General features: G+C 38.9%; 1 protein-coding gene across 1 annotated transcript in view; it reads right to left on the bottom strand.

Moving 5' to 3' along the window:
* LOC137284088 (probable glutamate receptor) overlaps positions 1-21,109 on the bottom strand; it is a 45,433-nt gene that overhangs the window by 8,078 nt on the left and 16,246 nt on the right. The window contains exons 2-10 of the mRNA XM_067815770.1: positions 18,103-18,260; positions 6,235-6,339; positions 5,692-5,900; positions 5,128-5,262; positions 4,842-5,021; positions 3,428-3,534; positions 3,110-3,194; positions 2,719-3,025; positions 1,672-1,889 (exon numbers count right to left, since the gene is read on the bottom strand). Of these exons, the coding sequence (XP_067671871.1) occupies positions 1,672-1,889; positions 2,719-3,025; positions 3,110-3,194; positions 3,428-3,534; positions 4,842-5,021; positions 5,128-5,262; positions 5,692-5,900; positions 6,235-6,328 (1,335 nt within the window). The 5' untranslated portion in view covers positions 6,329-6,339; positions 18,103-18,260. The remainder of the gene's footprint in view (positions 1-1,671; positions 1,890-2,718; positions 3,026-3,109; positions 3,195-3,427; positions 3,535-4,841; positions 5,022-5,127; positions 5,263-5,691; positions 5,901-6,234; positions 6,340-18,102; positions 18,261-21,109) is intronic.

Below are 21,109 nucleotides of genomic sequence, written 5' to 3'. Positions count from 1 at the left end.
TAATATGTGAGTAATGAGTGAAACTGTAATGCCTTGCAACAGAACTTTCGGGGAACATCACCTTTATGAAAGGACTCTATGAAGTTAAACCTACTTCACCGCAGCTGTCGGAAACATGCCCCTGGGATGATGTGAGTGAGTCAGTGAGTTAAAATATATCGACACATATTTCAACCTTACCGTGACAAGGACAATTAATGTCATACATAACAATTAATGGTACTTTGTAAAAACCTGTCAGCGAAGGACAGTAAAACAACTAGATTATCACAGATTCTAATGTAAAACTAGCAACTAGATCTAAAACAGTTGAACCATAGAGGACAATACATGGTAAAAGCAAGTTATATATTGCCAACAACTGAAGGTAGATCACCACACTAGGGACCATGGGGACTTACAGTACATTTGCTTCCTGCATGGACCCTAGCTGGATGTACATCATGCCCTCACTCGTTAGCAATTGCGACACACTTTCTACGATTATAAAAGTGGAACGTTCAAATATATTTTGGAATGTCCTGGGACTTACCCTCTCAGGAGGACAATGATTTTATAATACTTTAATCCCCCCTCGAGGATACAGTCTCAAACAATCTAAGTTACTAATTCAAACCTCCAATCATAAAATATTGATATATTTACAAATCAGCCAACAAATCTAATTCGTTTAAAATGCAATAATTACAATTATTAATGAGAACTAATGTGGCGAAAAGGATCGTTCTTAGTACATGATTTGAAATAACTGCCCCTCCTGATGGAATAGTCAAGCAAGACGTGCTTGACTGTGATTCTTTCATCACAAGGGATGCAAAATGGAGGATTCTCGCCTTTACACAGTGCTATTACACATGTTACTTAAAGATCATATGCAACGTGAAACACAACTTTGCAGATTCTGATACCTTTCGGTGTGCACTTACGAAAACAAATCATCCGATTATAAAATACCAATTCCGACAATAAAGTTGAAAAAAACCGCGATGAAAAAAAGCCCGCGAAATCGGAGTTCAAACGATTCAGTAATTTTCCACCAGCTCTGGGGGAAAAGGTGGTTTCAACGGCTATGCTACGCTCCCCGCATAACGCATGCGCAGTATTAGGTTCGCGGAGTTTGAAACAGTATTCCTTCCCGTAGCGTGAGCAGTAGTCTGATCTTGATTGTGTACACAGGCAAGTAAATAATCTGCTCGTTACTTAGAAAAAGATATTGAATGTGATAAGCAGACTCTGTCACAAAGGAAACTCAATGTCTGGTTTTTGACACTTACATGTCTGCATGCCTGTCTGATAATGACAATATGCAATGCACAGCTTCCATCACAGACCACATGCAATTAACACCTATCGGGCTTATACTCCAAAAAGAGCCGGCTAAGCGTAACGGCAAATGAATCAGTGGCCTATGAAATTGCTGCGTTACACGTGAGTGTACACCAATCGGCTCTGACTGGGTTCGGTATCACGGGTGCTTTGTCTCGGAGGTAAACCAAAGTACATAATATTGCACTTTTGATTTGCGATTATACTCATATAATCTTGTTTACGAGTTTGTTTTCTTAATTAGCAATGCATTTTATATATCATGAATAAGTGACAACTGTGTTTTAATTATGTTTGATTTTTCGGTTGCATGTGATCTACAACAATTATACAAGCACGACTGACCTTGTACATATCTTCGTAAGATGATCCTTTAGGAATGATAATTTTGAAGTCCTCATTTTCTGCAAGCTCTTCCATTGTATTGAAGGGGATCTTTTCCTTTGCCACTGATATAATTGCCAACAGATTTCCCGTGTAAACTGCGACAATGGGAATGCAAAACAACCACCAGCTTGCGTAGAATATGCGGCCAGGAATGGTTTGTGGACAATGATGGGATGCTGTGAATGCAATGTAACCGATTGTTAAATTTAATGCTCAAAACGTTTTAAAAAACGTTGTACTTTTCATATTTCTTTAAATTATCTACCGTTATATGAAGGAATAGTATTTTGTGTCCTGGTAGAGAATATATATTGTCTTTGGCAATACATTGACGTACGTGTTAGTTTCAAGTTATTAACAAATTTATGGATATATTATATCAGTTATTTCAAAAAGGAGAAATGTAGTCACAATAGTTTTTAGCCCAAATGCTTTTAACGGTTAAAACGGTTTTGTGGCTTCTCTTCTGTGTACTCGATGAAGCAGTGATACAAACGATGACTGATTCAATATTCTGTTTCAACTTGCACCCTTTGTGTGTTTTAGGTGAACAATTGAGTTTCCATTGCATGCATTTTATGATGAGAATAGAATTGATATTAGCACTGCTTGAGCATAGATATTCACATTTTAAACTGCTATTGACGTGTCCATATATAGTTTTATATAGTACATCAATATATTATATGCATTGATTCAGGATAATGTCATCACAATCAAGTTCCACATTACAGACTATGTATGAGGTACGAAAGCTAGAATTATTTCCCGATAGTGATTTCGGGCGTTTTCGTTGTTCTAACGTTGAACGTCTACATCTGAAGAGTAAGCATGAATCCAGTGAATTTACTTTCTTCTTATCTTCGATCAGGTTGTTTTCATTATAATACTATACTTCTGTCCTTCTGATGTACTGTCCTTTGGGACAGACATTCAAAGTACTTACCTTGTTTTCATCGCTATATGACTACACGTTTAACTCAAAGACTCAAATCAGCTATGTACCTTGGTGTAGCGGCACACGAAGCGCTGTCATGACACTGTTTGATGTTGATGCAATCTCCTTCGAATGAACTCCACCACAGTATCGCTCCAACACTGTGTACAGTACTATACAACATGCCATTGTCAGCAGCCCACATACATACACTTCCCATTGAAAGACTGATACCAACAACGTCCAATGGTTGTCATAGGTAGACAGTTTCTTATGGACTACTTCACATTCACCTTGGTACAGTATATTAGAGAATGTAAAGGTCTGGCTTCTCTTGAGGGTGATTCCGTAAGGTATGCCACACAGGTCGACCTCCTGAAACACACATGGTAGAAATGGCAGAATGTGTAATGTTCCAGCAAACTGCAAACGTTAGCACTCAATCTGTTCTTCACTTACATTTCGTGCAACAATGCCAAGAAGGCCATTCCATGTTTCTGACAATTCGCCCCAAATCTTTTCAGCTGGTTCAGTCAGTTCGTACCTGAAGAGGAATCGACCCATCATGGTAAAAAACTATATGGCACATTTATTATATGGTTTGAAACATTACATATATAGTTGAATATCTATACATATAGTCCTTTAGGGTATTTTTAATAGCTTATTTGAATTACATAGTTGTTATAATTTGGTAATATTGTACAACTGGTATTATCAGTACCGACAGGAAAACTATAACTGAAAATAGTGGCAATGGTTATTCACAACACATACGTAAAATTGAGATATCCACTGAGGCTGTCGAATAATTCCTTGCAGACTTGGGTGTACACAATGGAATCATTTAATGGTGACGTTGTTTTCTTGCAAAACTCTGACCACTGCAGAAAATAAGATCATGTCAGGAGAATAATTATCTTCTAATAAAAAGTGTTTGTGTTCATGCTTAAAACATTTTGCATGGCAACGTTTGTTCAGAGCTTTGATTACACTTTTCTTATGCAAATACAACACATCAATTTCCATCAACGGTTAGTAACTGGTGTGGCGAAATACACAAATAATCCGTCTTGGCTAAAACTGACACCTGTTACAAGTATAGCGCTAGAGAGAGGCTCAGGGAACGTATGGGGAATCGAACCCCGGTCTTTGGGGTGACGAGCATACGCTTTAACCACCAGACTACCCCCGTTAATTTGTCACCTGGGTATGTGGTTCAAAGTAGTTAATGTATCCGTCGTCCGAGAACGTTTCAAATGTTCTCAAGGGGCAACCGAAGGCGAGTCACTGCATTATTCAGAAGGAAACTTGTCACTGCTCAAGAACAATGTATCACAGCGTTGTCATCCATAAATACAGGTCTTGTGGAAGGAGGATTATTAATGACACCTGAACCTAGTATCTCCAGGATATACTGATCACCCGTAAAATCAGCAAATATTATCCCCCTAATCAGGTTTACATGGACCATGACAGAACCTCCTCATATGACCACAACTGAGGGAATGTTGTTTTTCCGCAAATTCTTTATGTCTCTGCCTTCACACTCTTAAGCGTACATCAGTTACATGAAGAAGGAATCGGCTTTCATAAGACCTATACATTCTTCGTCTGACGATTTGATCGTTGTCATGGTAAAGATCCAGTCAAACATGCATTCTGGTGACGATCGCTCAGTAGAAAACGACGTAGAGTGAGTCTCCACTATGGAAGATTCTTTACGTCATTGGTATCGCTGTATTTTGTTTTGTTTCTGTTTTTATTTTTTTATTTTTTTTACTTAACAGCTACCGTCTGAATAGCTGGCATTCATTTCCCCATAAAAAGCTTTAAGGCATAATTTATGCTCCAAACTCTGGTTATCCGGTAATGTGCTACCTTCCATTGGGATATAAAAACAAACATTCTAACCCACAAGACCATATATGACACGTGCACAAAGTGCGCTTGTGAACGTTCATGGACTTGTTTCTGGGCATGTCTATGTAGAGTATGTAAACAGCATGCTTGGAAGACATTTTCCGAAAAGTACGCTTGCATTTGTTAAATGAACTTATCATCATTTCTCTCAACAAATACAGGTTGGACCTAAACATATATAGGGGTTCTTAATTGTGTTGCCGCTGTATACAAATATTGATATGTATTATCAAGGAACGTTTAAACATCAGTGGTTGCAGTTATTCACCTCCAATATGCCAATTCTTAGTTTTCTTCCATTCAACATATATGCCGTATTGGGAAAGAGAGGGTCAACGAAGGTGGCGTACACCTGCCCGTTGTTTGTCATGATGCCGACTTGAGACCATTCCCTAGTATCACGCTTCCACAAGAGCGTACTGATTATCGCGGAGGAGGTACGATTTGCCTGAAACCGAATGAAAAATAACGCTTTATTCAATATCATTGAAAATAGACATCTCTAAGCATTTGGTTTACGTTTCATACCAGCTTGGTTCTTGTCTAATTCGTACCTTAACTGCCATTGCTATGTTGTCCAAATCAGCATGTACCTCTGATAATAATGGGGGGTCTACTGTGATGAACAGCCACTTGGAAAAATGACGTAGCAGCGTTCCTAGACCGTATTCCTTGTCTTTTCTGGAGGACTGAGGCAGAAAGAGACCAAATCACGAACGTATTCTAGCAACAAAAACTGACTCATTCGAAGACCAAACATAAATTATATTACATTTGGGGATACACTTTCTTAGTAAGGTACAGAATCTAGTCCATTTTGGCTACACAAAGTAGGTGATCTTGCTTACCAGTTGTCTGTCATCCATTTTGTGCAAATGCAGATGTCTGAATTATTCTGTAAACTATGTTCGCTGTGGTAGCCTCGCTGTTGGAACGCTCATGATGTCGAAGACCTAGGTTCGATTCCCACATGTGTACAATGTGTGAACCCCATTTCTGGTGTCCCCCGCCGTGATTATGCTGGAATATTGCTCGAAGTTGTGTGAAAGAAAGCTCATTCACTCACGCACTCACTCACTCCGTAATCGAAAGTTGAATATGTAAATTGGGAAACTTACAATTTCTGTGATGTGCGTCAAGCAGTTGTTGATACCATCACAGAAGACGATAAAGTTGAGCAATTTGCGATAAATGTTCATTCTGTTCTTCTGGATAGTCTTCTCCATTAAATCGGCAAGATTTTGTTCAAAGGTATGCATTTGGAAGAACATGACAGTCACACCATGCTTTGTGGTCCAGTCCTCAATAGTGTCATGTATGTCTCGCCCTGTTAGGAAAGGAAAACGAGAGCTAATAGCAGGAATGCTATTAACATGTTGGCTGCATGATCTATTTAACACCACACAAACAATATTTGAACTATAGCATAGCGGCAGTTTGTAAATAGTTGAGTCTGGATCCAGTGATCAACAAAGTGAACATCGATCTTCGCAACTGGGATAGATGACACGTGTCAACGACGTCAGCGAGCTTGATCAAGCCAGACGTCTCCTGCGGAAGTCCAATTCTAACCCAAGATCTTCAAGTTTGTATTCAGATGTACAACAGGCACATTGCCTCTGATGATGGAGCAAAATGATATAATCTCAAGATTCACTTACCTACATAAGAATCACCAACAAAAATCAAGGATGATCCCGGATCGAGAGGCATCTCGTTTAATAGATGATGTAGTTCATTTTGTCCAGCTGACATTCTGGAAGGCGCTGTTAAATAACAATTGAGATAAAAAAACCCATCCATTGAAAGTACATTGAAAGGGAAAGAGGGGCAACGGAACAAGGCACATGTCTGTGGTCTTAGCTGTTGAACATTGTTACCTAAGACTTATTAACTGCCAAGAAAGACATGCTTGCTGATGTAAGTGAGCCTGACCTAAACCTGGGTTATCGACTCAAAGGTCCTGAACTTTGAGACCGTGAACATTCATTTGCTACATTGATCATTGAACATTTCGTCATAAGATAGAGGACATGCTAAATGATTTTGTCAATTTGACATGAAGATCCGGGTAGAAGAGGTCTTCATGTACGCATACTTGCCACAAAAGTCGATTGTGCTTGTCGTAAAAGGTGAATAACAGGATCGGGTGGTCTGACTCGCGGACTTGGTTGACACAAGTCATCGGTTCCCTATTGCGCAGTTCAATGATCATCCCGTTGCATACTGGATTGTCTGGTTCAGACTAGAAACTTTACAGGCCGTCGCAATATAGCTGCATTACTGCAAAGTTGGGCGTAAAACTAAACTCACTTGGTTATCAAGCATCCCAGAGAACGGTGGAAACCGTACTGAAGCTAAAGGAAATAATTCAGATATTAGAATCAATAAATTTAGAACGGACAATCATGTCGTCGATAGACTGCACAACTACTGTTCACCCCGTTTTGTAACATGTATTTATTATGTGTTGAAAACCTTTCTCGTCACTATATGCCTGAAATATTGCCGAAGTGACATTTAACATATGTGCCAATATCAAAAAATGAGTTTCTACTAACCTGTCAAGTCCTCGAAAGAACATGATGAACCAACGATAAGCAACAAATTACCAGTGACATATATGCACATATTTACAACGTCCATTGCTCTACACGTGTATGTTCGATTCAACGGTAATCCTGAGACCAACTTCCAATTATCGGCTCACCACAGGAAATGACAGAAATAAGGCTGTTGTTTTGCTTTAATACTTGAATAGCAGGGTAAATATGCATTGGTAAATAGTGGAGCGGATATGCAACAAGCAAACATTGCACATTGATTGAGTATATTACTTCATTGTGGCGGTTGCCTAATCTTCAAATCAAAAATTAAATAAAGTAAAATAAACACAAGGCAAATTAAGTTGTTAATGGTTTGTATGATTTTCTAATTACGTCAGTCAATTCAATAGCAACTCTAAATGTACTAGTCTAATGGGGGAACTGTTTTCAGCAGAATCGATTACAAATATTGACACAACCCTTGGGCGTGGACAGAAAGAATCGAGCTGCTTTCTTCATACTACCATGGTGAAATTTTCATCCTTTGCATTCAAGTTAGATATCCGATAAAAATATAAAAAGCAAAAGGAACCTAGGAACCTTAAGTGCTTAAGTCCTTTACAAAACAGCAAGATATCAATATTGGATTCGACATATTTGTACAGCAATGTGATGCGCTGCACATTCATTGACAAAACTGTAAGACGTTTACAGTCCTGCTAACCAAAGGCCTGTTTTCCTGTCTGTTCACGTCATCCTAAAATCATGTAGGTAGCGAGAAGAAGCCATTCTTTTGGAAGATTAGTTGAGTGACTTTATCGTCACATCGACACTGCTTCAGACATTGTGTGACAAGATAAATATGAACTAAGGATAAATACATGTCGGAGATGGATAGTGAGACTGGCAGAGTATCACATATAGTAAGGTTTTATTAAAGTGGACAGTACAATCATGGAGCAATTGGTCACCCAGAACTAAAGAAAGGTCACCAACGACTTAAAGATCACCAGTTCCATTGCTTTCTGCGTGGGTTCCAGATAGATATGTATACCATTCCCTTAGACCCTAGCGATCATCAGCTCCAAGAACTTGGCCTCCATGTCAACTTTGAGGGGGTTGCAATTTAAAATAGTTCTGGATCTTTTTATAATCTTTTGAGTTTCGGTGGACGGTGGGGTAGCCTTGTGGTTAAAACGTTAACGACCGTCCAGCAGATGTTCTATTTCTGGCATTCCCGCCGTGATATTGCTGAAAGCGGCGTGAAATTCACTCACGCGTTAATAGTTTCTGCAGAAATGTATTCAATTATTATTATTTGTTGATGTTGTTTTGACAATTTATACCTGTTTTCAATTGACCACTTTTGATTTTTATTGAGCCAGAGTTGTAAATGCCTCTCAATTGCATGAGTAATTTAGCACGACTAGAAATATTACCATCATCCACAAAATCTGTGAAAGACTATTCATTCTACAACACTTTCTTTTGGAACACTCTAAACCTGGTTGTATCAGGGCTCATCAGACAGGACTGAACCCACACGAACTTGACATGATTGTCTGGTAAAAATTGTGAGATAAAATGAGGGAAACGACCTCTGAAAAAAAACCCACAAAATCATGTAAATCATCCTCCGAAATGCTTTCTCTAGATCAAAGAAAACTGAAACTATACTAAGATATATGATTTCCAAATAAGGCACTAAAAATTATTCACCATTCATTCCATAGTTTTCCAAACACCGTTAGTTAATGATATAGGTCGCAAATTAGAAACCTCTGATTGATCCTTGCCAGGCTTAGCTATGGTGTCGCGAGGATGTCTCTTTGTTGGTTATATCTCACTAGTTAACATTTGGTTATTATATTATGGGTCACAAAAACGTAAAGTAAAAGAGTGTGGATTTCATATCATATCTTAAACTTAGGCTACGTAATTTCAGCCGTAAAAAGAGTGAGCTAAGGAGTTAGCGTTACCTCCTCTTCGTTGTTGCCTCCTAGGAAGAAGGTGGGTTGCGGGTAATTTCTAAATGATTGTGATTTGACGTAGATTCTACAACAAATATCCGAAAGTGCATGATAGGTACATAAGGGATGGTTATTGAGATGCATGACGGGACTACTAATTTCAATTTACGGCCATCTGTTTGCTAACGCTTCACCACTCTAGAGACCTACCACCCGTCTACACTGAATTCAAGAGCTGTGAACAATCTTCAGTGAGTGCATCAGTGTTTTTCCAGGGAAAATCAATACTTTGCTAAGTTAATATTTTTAGATATGCGACCCAATATTCTACCTTTCGTATCTCAGTTGTATTGTATTGGAAACATGTACTGTCATTCATTGTAATCTTGTTTATTGTTTGTTCAATATATAATTGAACATTAACTTGTCTGTGTCTATGTCTATATTCACTGTTATCAGCCCGTTCTTGTATCGCTCACATTGTTCTATGGCAGTCTGTAAGCTCATGTAGTGAAAATATATGTTTCGTTGTATTGTATTGTATTGTATTCGCCGTTGAAATTAATGTTTCCTATTCCTCGAGCTTCTGATATTTCTGAAATTCGGGAAGGTATATCGATGAAGACGAATGTTTAGCTAATGGTTCACCAAGTGTCGTTGCAATATCTGACGCATCTGCCAGAAACTGATTTCCTTCCTAAAGGTGTTAAACACTCGTTTGTGTACCTTGATCATTTGGTCCAAATTCAACACTTTTGATATAGGGAATTGAGTTTGGAGACGTAGGTTCTCGATGCCTGACATTTATCTTCCTTACCAATTTTCAGATTATGCACAGTTGGATGTATACGGAAACGTGCTAGTGCAACAGCCTGAATTTTTTAAACTCCTAATTAGGACTTAATATCTCCCTATTAGGTGATGGTAAACCCTAATTAGGAGTTACTATCTCCAAATTAGGACTTTACTTGTTACATGTGTGGGTTTCATTCTTTATTGCATGGAAAGGATGAAGGAGCTGGTTGGTTTATATTTCCATCTTGGGCCGCCGTACAAGGGGATCTACAATGCTTGGCACATCAACATCACATTATCATCAGCTTACGAACTCTGATGCGGGTAATGAAACGCATGACCTTGTTTCATCGTAAACACTTTAGCGACATTCTTGATGTAGCATTGTTTCTAGTGGGTGAACTGGAAAACTCTGGCAAACCTCTGGGGTACAAACCTATGCATTTAAAATGTAGATAAGAAGGCCTTGTTGTCACACAGGACACAGTGCGTTATGTTGCTACACATTTTGGATCCCTCGGGTGTTGCTGAAAGGCGGCGTCATCGGTTACAAAGGAGAGAGTACGTGAACTATGGATTACCTTTGGCACATGGACACTTATGATGAACTCAAACCTCCAATCAATGGAGCAGTAGACGGATTTTCACGCTACTTCGTGTGGTTGGAAGCTCATAGAACCGCAAAACCGGAATGGGTGTCCCTCGCGTATTCGAGCAGATAAAGGAACTGAAAATACGTATGTGAGAGACATGCAAAGGTTCATGAGGCAAAACCACAAAGATGACACAATTATTTCCTGATTGGTTCCAGCAATCACAATCAACGCATTGAACAATGGTGGGGAATTCTGCGGCGAATGAACGCACAAAACTGGATGGATATGTTTTCCATGCTGAAAGACGTTGGCTCTTTCAGCAGAGATTTTCTGGATAAATCTTTGATTTAGTTCTGTTTTACAGATATAATTCAGGTAAGATGTCTATCTGCAAATGGTGATATTCCGAAGTTTCCTGGTCCAAACATTTTGAAAGTTGAGAATTGCAAAGTCATCGGTTTGCAAAAAAGAGTATATATTCCGTGCAAATAATCCGGCGACTTGTGAAATCTGACATAACAGAAGCTGCAATTTATAATCACGAGAAACAACTAAACCTTGTGCGTGAGCAAAAGCGTGGTTAACAAACCATCAATCGGAAAAGGAGTTGAGAAGATTAATTAGGCAGTAATAACCGAGTTACTGGAAATGGCAAATTGTCTTACCAGACTCATTATAATGACACAATTCTTGTGACTCTAAACAAGTTAAAACTAATGTTCTTTTTATTATCATTATTATTGATCAAGTTGTCAAACTTTGGAACTCCCATCATGTAAGATCAACAAGAACATCGACTTCACTATCTGGTTGACATTTCGTGGACCTTTCGTGATGTACAACTGCCCTGGAGTGTACCGTACACACAATTACTTGTGTGATGTAGCACAAGAACCTATTGCACTTTGTTCGGAAGAAACCAGATCCAAAGGTCTGCCATGCGACGAGACAGTGTACGAGTTGTGTACACTCTTGATAGAGGAAAGCGGCAAACTAAAAAATATATATCCAGTTTGTTTTGTGGCTTTTTTCATACCTCCAGAGAGAAAGCCAGAGAAGTGCATGTATTTAATGTTTATTTTGAAACATCTTGTAGGGTTTATGAGTCAATGAAATATAGTGAAATTGCACTCTGGGAATGCAGACTTATCCGTCTCAGGCACCAACTGAAGGAAAGTCTGTTTGAGCGTCACATGGAGACATGTGCTGGCGCTGAAGTCAATACCTAGTGTGAAGACCTCGGGCATCCAGAACTGCACGACATCGCCTCGGCATCGAAGGAATTAGCCTCGGAATCTTGTGTTGCCCAACCTGAGCCAACCAACCAGTTCGATGCACAGGGCCAAATAAGGTCTTCTGGCACTTAAAACAGCCTCTCTCAATCTGTTCCTGACGGTCTGGAAAGCCTCCTCAATCCGGGTATTTGTCGAGGAGTACTGGTTGTAGTAGCTGTTCAGTAACGCAGGTGATTTACCTGGATGTAGCGATCCTGCGCCGCAGTGGTCGCCCACTACGAGGATATCTCTCCCACAGCCGTGAAATGGTGCTTTGGTGAACATTCATGCGTCGAACAACTGTACGTTGAGTTTGACCAGCTGCAGGGAGACCAATGGCAATATGACGGCTGACTTCACTCAGACGCGGCATTTTACGTTCGTCAACAGCATTCCAAATACAGTGAATAAACGATAGACAGCAATAACTCTTTCATACCCATCAATGAGACTATCTGATCCCCAACTTGCACATGCATTACATGTAAATTTGTGTTTTCTGTGACACCACACGCCGAAATTGAAAACCATGCTGTTAATTATGGGTATTTTACGGATGGTGCGCTTTGTTGTGGTGTTTCAAGACATAAACACCATGGGACTCATAAACTGAGCAAAACCTTTTGTAAAATGAATCACGGTTTTACTCATTCCAACATGAAATTGCAATTTTCATTATGCGTTTCTTTCTTTGAGGGTATATATACAATTAATCACAGAAGGCCGGTGAAACGATGATAATAGGGATAAAGTAGACACAGTTGAAGCAAACAATGATGTTTTTGTGATGTTCCAGGCCATGGAGAGGTATTAACGTTGACCTGTATTAATCTCTTGGGTTAATCACCTGATGTTCATTGCGTCTATTATTTCGTCTGGGCCATTCGTGTACATTGTTAGCCAAGATTGACCAGTCAATGTCGCAAGTCGCAAGTCAGTGGAGTGAGTGGGATTTGTTATTTATACTCTCTGGCTTCTTGTAAATTCTGGTATGTAATAATATGTTTTGTGCTCCTATCTTTCATCACCCGAAGAAGTGACAATATGTAGCCCAGAAACATCGTGTTATACTGTAAAGAAAACACCCTCTTATGAAGTGTGTGATCTTTATAACTCGCACATTGTGATTCATCACATACATGGTACCGAAATAGGCAATATGTTATTTCCACTCACACCCCCACACACTTTGTCTCTCCCTTTGTCAAAATTATAAATTAAAACATGTTTCAATTTTCCGGGAGATTCTAACAGTTACAGTGTGACGTCATTTACATATATATTATGATGTCACAACAGGGACAGAGTTCTAGAATAACAATGTCAAAGCTTACGATGGTTTTACATTTGTTTGAACGTATCTATGAAGTAATGTTCTTTTAATATACGTTTCAGTTTTCCGATTTTTGAACTTCATAAAAAGGAAATATTGTGAATTTAATATGTTGTAGAAAACGGCATGCTGTTTTTATGTAAGTATCTTATTTACAAGAAAAAGAAAAAGGAAACTTTGGCACAAGCGTAAATGGTAAGGCCGGTATAGGGATCAATTTCGAGATCACCATGATAAATATTAAGTTCACAATGAAGTGTGACACAATTATGCATTCGTATTACTTTAGTGAAAATACTGGTCGATCATTGACGCTAAAATAATATCAGAAATAGACGCAGTACTCTTCCTCTTGATATCATACTATAGAAGATTACAAATGCACATGTACATTTTCCACTTGATGAACTAGAGACTGGTCTTACTATAGTCGCAGGGATATTGCAACTGCAATTAATACACACAGTAGCAATACACACAATAATGAAAGTTATGTTAGAAGGGGGGTAGTTGTCACACAACCGTAATTGGACCGTGATTGATAACCGTGATTATGCTGTGATCACATATTTGTGTAGCATGTGGATTTTAGTGTGAATATATTATTTTATTCTTTCTAGTATTCTCTTCTTTAAGTCATGTTTTTATTTGGCACTTTCAGGGTTAACCTTTACAGCTTGGCCATATAGGCTAATTGCCAAAGTCATGACGCTTCTCAGCTAACTGGTTACACTAACTCCATGCACAATTTCACTCATTCTGCACTGACTCTTTGCCACGTAAACAGAGCTTGGACAGACACAGTGTGACATTAAGGTTAGTATTCATTTAATTGAACCAATACTGCATTTAATCCTTGCAGTATAATAAATTTATGTCTGTCATTTAAATAGCATGGACATATAAGTATGCTGTATGTAATTATGTTACCTTTCCAATCATAAGCTACAAACATAAGCAAGTATCATTAATACATTCTTATCTTTACTATCCTTTTGCTGAATGTGTGAGATGAGATAATGTGTCTTGATATGTTGCTATGTTTTAATTATGATAAACAAAAGTGTAATTATCCATGTGTGGAAGTAGTTTCGTGTTATTGAATGCGGCCCTAACTCTACTCCACATTATATTGTATACGATTTATTATTTGATATTATTCATTACAGATAAGTCCCCCGTCGATAATACCGATGCTGTGCCCGATTGGTGAACACCCTTGTACCACCCACAGGGTATGTGCACATGTATATGTTATATCTGTGTTAGTACATGTATATAGTATCATCACGCAATGAATGGAGAATCATGTATATGTCATTATTACGACTAATGCGTAATGATGTATTATTATCTACCCTAAATGCACGGCATTGTATGTATTATCATTACGATATGCGTAATGATGTATTATTATCTACCCTAAATGCACGGCATTGTATGTATTATCATTACGATATGCGTAATGATGTATTATTATCTACCCTAAATGCACGGCATTGTATGTATTATCATTACGATATGCGTAATGATGTATTATTATCTACCCTAAATGCACGGCATTGTATGTATTATCATTACGATATGCGTAATGATGTAATATTTAATATACTGTGTATATATTTCTAATGTTCTTTGTGTGTAAGAAGTAACGTTATTCATACTTTGAGTTACTGCATTATTCTTGGTATTTATCCCTATATATTTACCCGTGCATATATGTTCCTTGTATGAATTATGTGTGATGTATTATTTACATTATTGTATTCGGCACCCGTGGTGAGCCATCTCCTCGCGGTGGGTGCTGGGTAACGTCAAGAGCTCGCCAACACCCCCGTTGTGGACCCGGTGGTATATTTGGTCCACCAACCCGTTTGCCGTGGGTTGCAGCCCTGTGTCGGTGGAGGAAGGGATCCTGGTGGTTGAGGGCAATAGGGGCCTGGAACCGTGTTCCTATTGCCTAACACACCACTTTGGCCCTGACTTCACCTAGACGGGTGGTTGATTGGGCCAGATTCAATCAATCGGCTGGTCACGCCAAGCCCTGTGTGAAAACTTTGTTTTGCACATATTTGATAACGCGTAAAAGAAAAATTGTCAAAAGTCTTAGTTAAATGTTACCTTTGATTTTTGAACGAACGGATAAACTTTCATAATTTGCCTAGAGTTGTGCGCCCAGAAGGCGGTGGCTCATGGGCCGATCTTGTGGAATAATTACTTTTTGATTATTCTGCTCGTGTATATCATTCATGTATCCTTGGTGCTGCAAGTTGGAAACCCACTTGCAATTAGCATTGTCCTTGTTACACTCCGTGGTGGGTGGGGAGCCTGGATGATGAATCAGAACAAACTCAATATGGACTACCAAACGCCCACCAAAACAAACAAACGTCAGCTCGACAACGATAATGAATAAACACCGTCCAAAGTAACAGACAACTGGCCACGGTTCCCAGTTCTCGACACTGTAGATGAGACACCACTGACGCTCAACCCTTTTGTAATATCCAAGGGTATATATGGCATCGCAGGCGAAGTGAAGAACATAAAACGCTTGCGTTCAGGATCTTTGTTGATCGAATGCAGTAGGAAGCAACAAGTCACCAACCTGTTGAATACCGAAAGTTTAGCTGGTATCAACGTTTCAGTTAAAGCGCACAGAACACTGAACACCAGCAAAGGTATTATAAGGGATAGAGATCGTTTGTTGGTGGAAATGTCAGAACTGGACATCGCTTCCGAAATGAAAGATCAGGGTGTCACATATGTAAAGAGATTTACCACCCGCAGAAATAAGGACATCATTCCAACAAACACTTACCTCTTTTCATTCTCTTCGCCAGCTCTTCCTAAATCTCTCAAGGGTGGTTATTGTAATATTTCAGTCAATGTTTACATCCCAAATCCCTTGCGATGTTTCAGATGCCAAAAATATGGTCACAGTGTCAACACCTGCACACAGCCAATAACGTGTGCTCACTGTAGCGAGACTTCACATGTAATTGAGTATTGTGAAAGGACCGTTACAAATGCACAAACTGTTCAGGTAATCATTCATCCTTTTCTACAGACTGTACAATTTGGAAAAAAATAGAAATAAACAAAATCAAATTTACTCAAAACATTAGCTTCGCTGATGCTAAAACGCTTGTTGAATCTACAGTACGAAATGATTCCTATGCACCCCCCGAAAGCTTGCCAAAAGTAAATTTACCAGTATCCCGTTGTTTCACTGAATGTCAAACAGATTTGACATGGGTTACAAATACCCCGATACCCCTCAACTTCTTATACCAGAAGAACAGTCTACTCAGACTTCAGAGTCATGTGTAAACAGTCAGATGTTAGCCAAAGTTCAGGGTGAAGTGCAATTGTCACAGTCCACTCAGAAGACTCGTTCAGAAACAAGTTCAAAGACAGTAGCAAAAAATACAGCCAAACCACGGACGGAGAACGTGAAACAAGGTGGCAGAACCTCTAAGGGTTCAGAAAATCAAATACAGATAGTTAACAAACATGGTTCACTCGAGGATATGGATGTATCTGAAAACATCAATCTCAGGGCACATAGCTTGTCGCCCTCGAAGAAAGTGAGGGACAGATCCCCTATCAAACCACCTAAAAGATAGGTCGTTTTAGTAATATCGTGCAGTGGAATTGTAGAGGTCTCAGAACCAATTATAATGAATTACAGCTATTGGTCCAGGATGTAACACCATTGGCATTCTGTCTGCAAGAAACATATCTAAAACAGACAGATAATTTCAATTTACGTCAGTTTGAAGCGTATCACTATTTTGCCCCTCCAGGTGATAGGGCTACTGGAGGTTCTACTATCCTTATACGACGGGATGTTATTCACAGTCCTATTCCACTTAAAACTAATCTCCAAGCTGTTGCAGTGCGACTGACTCTGGGAGTAGCATTTACATTATGCTCTCTGTATATTCCACCTTCTTTAACGCTTCAGCAGACTGATCTCCAATCACTCCATGACCAACTCCCGAAGCCATGTGCTATTATGGGTGACCTAAACGGTCACAGCCCACCCTGGGGCAGTACTAACACTAATACTAAAGGCAAAATACTTGAAGATTTCATTTCAAATAATTATCTGTGCATATTTAATGATGATTCAAACACATATCTGCATCCTGCAACTGGCACTTATTCCTCTCTAGATTTGTCTCTTGCAGATTCTAACCTCCTCAATGAATTTCATTGGACTGTTCATAATGACCTTTGTGGAAGTGACCACTTCCCAACTATCCTCTCAGATATTACTCCATCTGATTCTCCATCGTTTACAAGATGGAACTTTTCAAAGGCTAACTGGTCTTTATATCAAACTACGTGTGAATCAAAACTGCGACCTGAATATTTCTGTGATATAACTGATACCATTAAAACTTTTGCTGACATTTCTAATAGAATAGCTGATGAGTGTATACCAAAGTCCTCTACGACTCCACATGTACGAAAACCATGGTTCAATGCAGACTGTAGACAGGCCAGAAAAGCGAGGAAAAAGTCAGAAAACTATTTTCGCCGTCATCCAACTGTCCACAATTTAAATAAATATAAGATACGTAATGCAAAGACGCGTCGTACCTTCATGCAAACCAAACGACAATCTTGGAGAAATTATGTCTACAAACTTACTTCACGCACACCAATGTCCAATGTATGGAATATAGTTCAAAGAATTAAAGGCAAAGGTTCCAAATCTGCCGTGCACCATCTCAAAGATGGTGATAATTTAATTACTGATAAGTCTAAAATTGCAAATAAAATCGGCGAAACTCTTTCCAAGAATTCATCATCGACAAATTATCTTCCTCAGTTTCAGAGATATCAGAAACAACAGGAAAAGACAAAGCTTAATTTCGAATCACATAACGGTGAAGACTACAATGAAGTGTTTTCATTACATGAGCTACATACTGCTCTTGAGCAAGCTCATGACACTGCAACTGGTGATGATAATATCCATTACCAGCTTCTGAAACACTTACCTGAACCATGCTGGATGGCACTTTTAGATATATTTGATCAAATATGGACGTCGAGGGAATTTCCTCCTTCTTGGCGTAATGCCATTGTAGTCCCAGTCCCAATCCCAAAACCTGGCAGATCCATCGAATTATAGACCGATATCTATAACTAGCTGTGTCTGTAAAACCATGGAACGTACGGTGAATAATAGACTAACTTGGTATCTTGAACCAATAACCTGATCACAAATATTCAATGTGGTTTCAGAAAAAATCGAAGTACCATTGATGATTTGGTACGTTTAGAATAATTCGTAAAAAATGCTGTGTTCAATAGACAACATGCAGTATTGATTTTCTTTGATCTCGAAAAAGCTTATGATACGACTTGGAAGCATAGAATTTTGAAGGATCTACATGACTTTGGCTTGCGAAGCCGTCTGCATCTTTTTATATCAGAGTTTTTGAAAGACAGGCAATTTCAAGTCCGAGTAGGTTCAACCCTGTCTGATCATTATAATCAGGATCAGGGTGTTCCACAAGGCAGCATTTTGTCTGTCACATTATTTAGTATTAGGATCAACAGTTTATCCAAGGTTTTAAACGATTCCATTGACGGATCACTTTTTGTGGATGGCTTTAATATTTCTTGTTGCGGTAAAATATGCATACTATTGAACGGCAACTACAGTTGTGTTTAAATAAACTAAACAAATGGTGTCTTGAAAACGGCTTTAAATGTTCTAAGTCCAAAACAAATTGTATACACTTTTGTAGAAACTATAAGCCGCATAAGGACTGAACTATCATTAAATGACTCTCCCATCAAAGTTGTCAAGCAGGCCAAGTTCTTGGGTTTAATTTTCGATTCCCATTTAACCTTCTTACCGCACATTAAATCCCTTAAAGCTAAATGTCTGAAGGCACTAGATTTGTTGAAAGTTGTTTCCAACTCAAAGTGGGAAGGGGATCAAACTACCTTTTTACACCTATATCGATCACTGGTCCGTTTGAAACTCGACTATGGCTCAATCGTATATGGTGGAGCCTGCAAAAGCAACCTTAAACTTCTTGATTCTGTCCACCATCAAGGCTAAAGTCTTCGTCTTGGGTCTTTCAGAACTTCACCCATTGAAATTCTCTACGTTGAGGCCGATGAACCATCTCTTACACAACGTCGTATAAAATGGTCTTTACAATACATTACTAATTATATTCTAATGAATCTAATCCTGCATATAACTGTGTGTTCAATCCGCTTTATCGGGAGTTGTATCACAAAAAGTCTTCTCTTGTTCCGCCTCTAGGGTACAGAATTAAACCATTTATTTGTTCTGCCGGCATTGGGCTGGAAACGTCCAAGAACGGTGGCGCACTATCTTGTGCCACGGTCATTGGATCCAGAACAATATCATCTAGACTACCGGATAGCAGCTCTAGCGGAAGCTGACGCCATATTAACGGCTCTTAAATAGGTATTTCTGGTAACATGATGGCCGATCTTGCTGCCAAGGCAGCACTCAACAAATCTGTGACACCACTTCTTATTCCATACTCTGATTACAAAGCTAGTATTAGAACTTACATCCGTGATGCAGAAGTGGGACACCCAAGTAGGTATCAATAAACTACATGAAATAAAACCGTATATTGGTTATATCCACTTGGGTTGTCAATCCAGATTTGAAGAGGTTATCATGCGCCGATGTCGTATTGGCCATGCAAGATATACCCATAAGTACCTGTTAAACGGTGAGGATCTCTGTTTGTATCCCTTGTGATGAGAGAGTTACGGTCAAGCATATTCTGCTTGACTGTGTTGAATTCCATCACAAGGGATAAGTATTTCAATGTCAAAACTATCAAGGATCTTTTTACAACTGTTAGTTCTCATTTAATCATTGGTTTTTTGAAAGAAATTGATTTCATGGTAGAATTTTCAGCACTGTGATTCTGTAAATATATGTATTTTAATAATTGGTAGTTTAGAGTAGTAACTAGAATTGTTAGTTGCTGTATCCTCAAAGGGGGTTGAAGTACTGTAAAACTATTGTCTTCCTGTGAGGGTACGTAAGTCCACAAACATTCAATGTAAATTCTAAATTTCCAGGTTTTTAATCGTAGAATAAGTGTCCTTTTATGACGGCTGAGGGGATGATGTAAATTCAGCTAGGGTCCATGCAGGTAGCAAAAGTACTGTAAGTCCCCATGGTCCCTAGTATGGTGATCTACCTTCAGTTGTTAGCAATCTATAGCCCATTTTTATATTGTATTGTCCTCTATAGATAAATTGTTTTAGGTATATTGTTACTAACTTTACATTCTTTTCTGTGATATTCTAGTTGTTTTACTCTCCTTTGTTGGTAGGTTTTTACAGTACACATGTATTCCATTTTAGTGTTTTGTTCCCGTCACGATATGGCTGAAATACAGCCGATGTGACGTTAAATATTAACTCACTCACTCACTCATTATTGTATTCATTGTTACAGGGTGTCGCTTACTATACTCACAAGGCCCCAAGCCGAAATAAACAGCCTCACACCCAGCATAGCGTTGCTAGTTGTTTTCACCACCTTAGACATAAAATGTGAGCCCTGATCAGGCTGAGTAACATCTGGCAAACCCACTAAGGTGAAAAACTTGATCAAAGCCGTGACAGTTACTGGAGCAACAATCCTACGAAGCGGAATTGCTTCAGGAAATCTGGTAGAAGCAACATGATTGTGAGTAAATACTGATTACCAGACTTAGTCTTAGGTAATTGACCAACACAATCAATAATAACTCTACTGAAAGGTTCCTCAACAGCCGGTATAGGTTTTAAGGGAGCCGAAGGAATTTTCTGATTTGGTTTTCCATCAATTTGGAATGCATGACAGGTCTTACAAAATTCAGCTACATCTTGTCTCACACAGGGCCAAAAGAAATGTGCTAAAATTTTCTCACAAGTTTTGTTTACACCCAAATGACATGTCATGGGATTTTCATGTGCCAATGAAAGTACATGTTTTCGAAGTAATTTCGG

The sequence above is a fragment of the Haliotis asinina genome, chromosome 1 (genome assembly GCF_037392515.1).
Source record: "Haliotis asinina isolate JCU_RB_2024 chromosome 1, JCU_Hal_asi_v2, whole genome shotgun sequence".
Taxonomy (NCBI): Eukaryota; Metazoa; Mollusca; class Gastropoda; order Lepetellida; family Haliotidae; genus Haliotis; species Haliotis asinina.
This window is presented reverse-complemented; position numbering and strand designations above follow the sequence as displayed.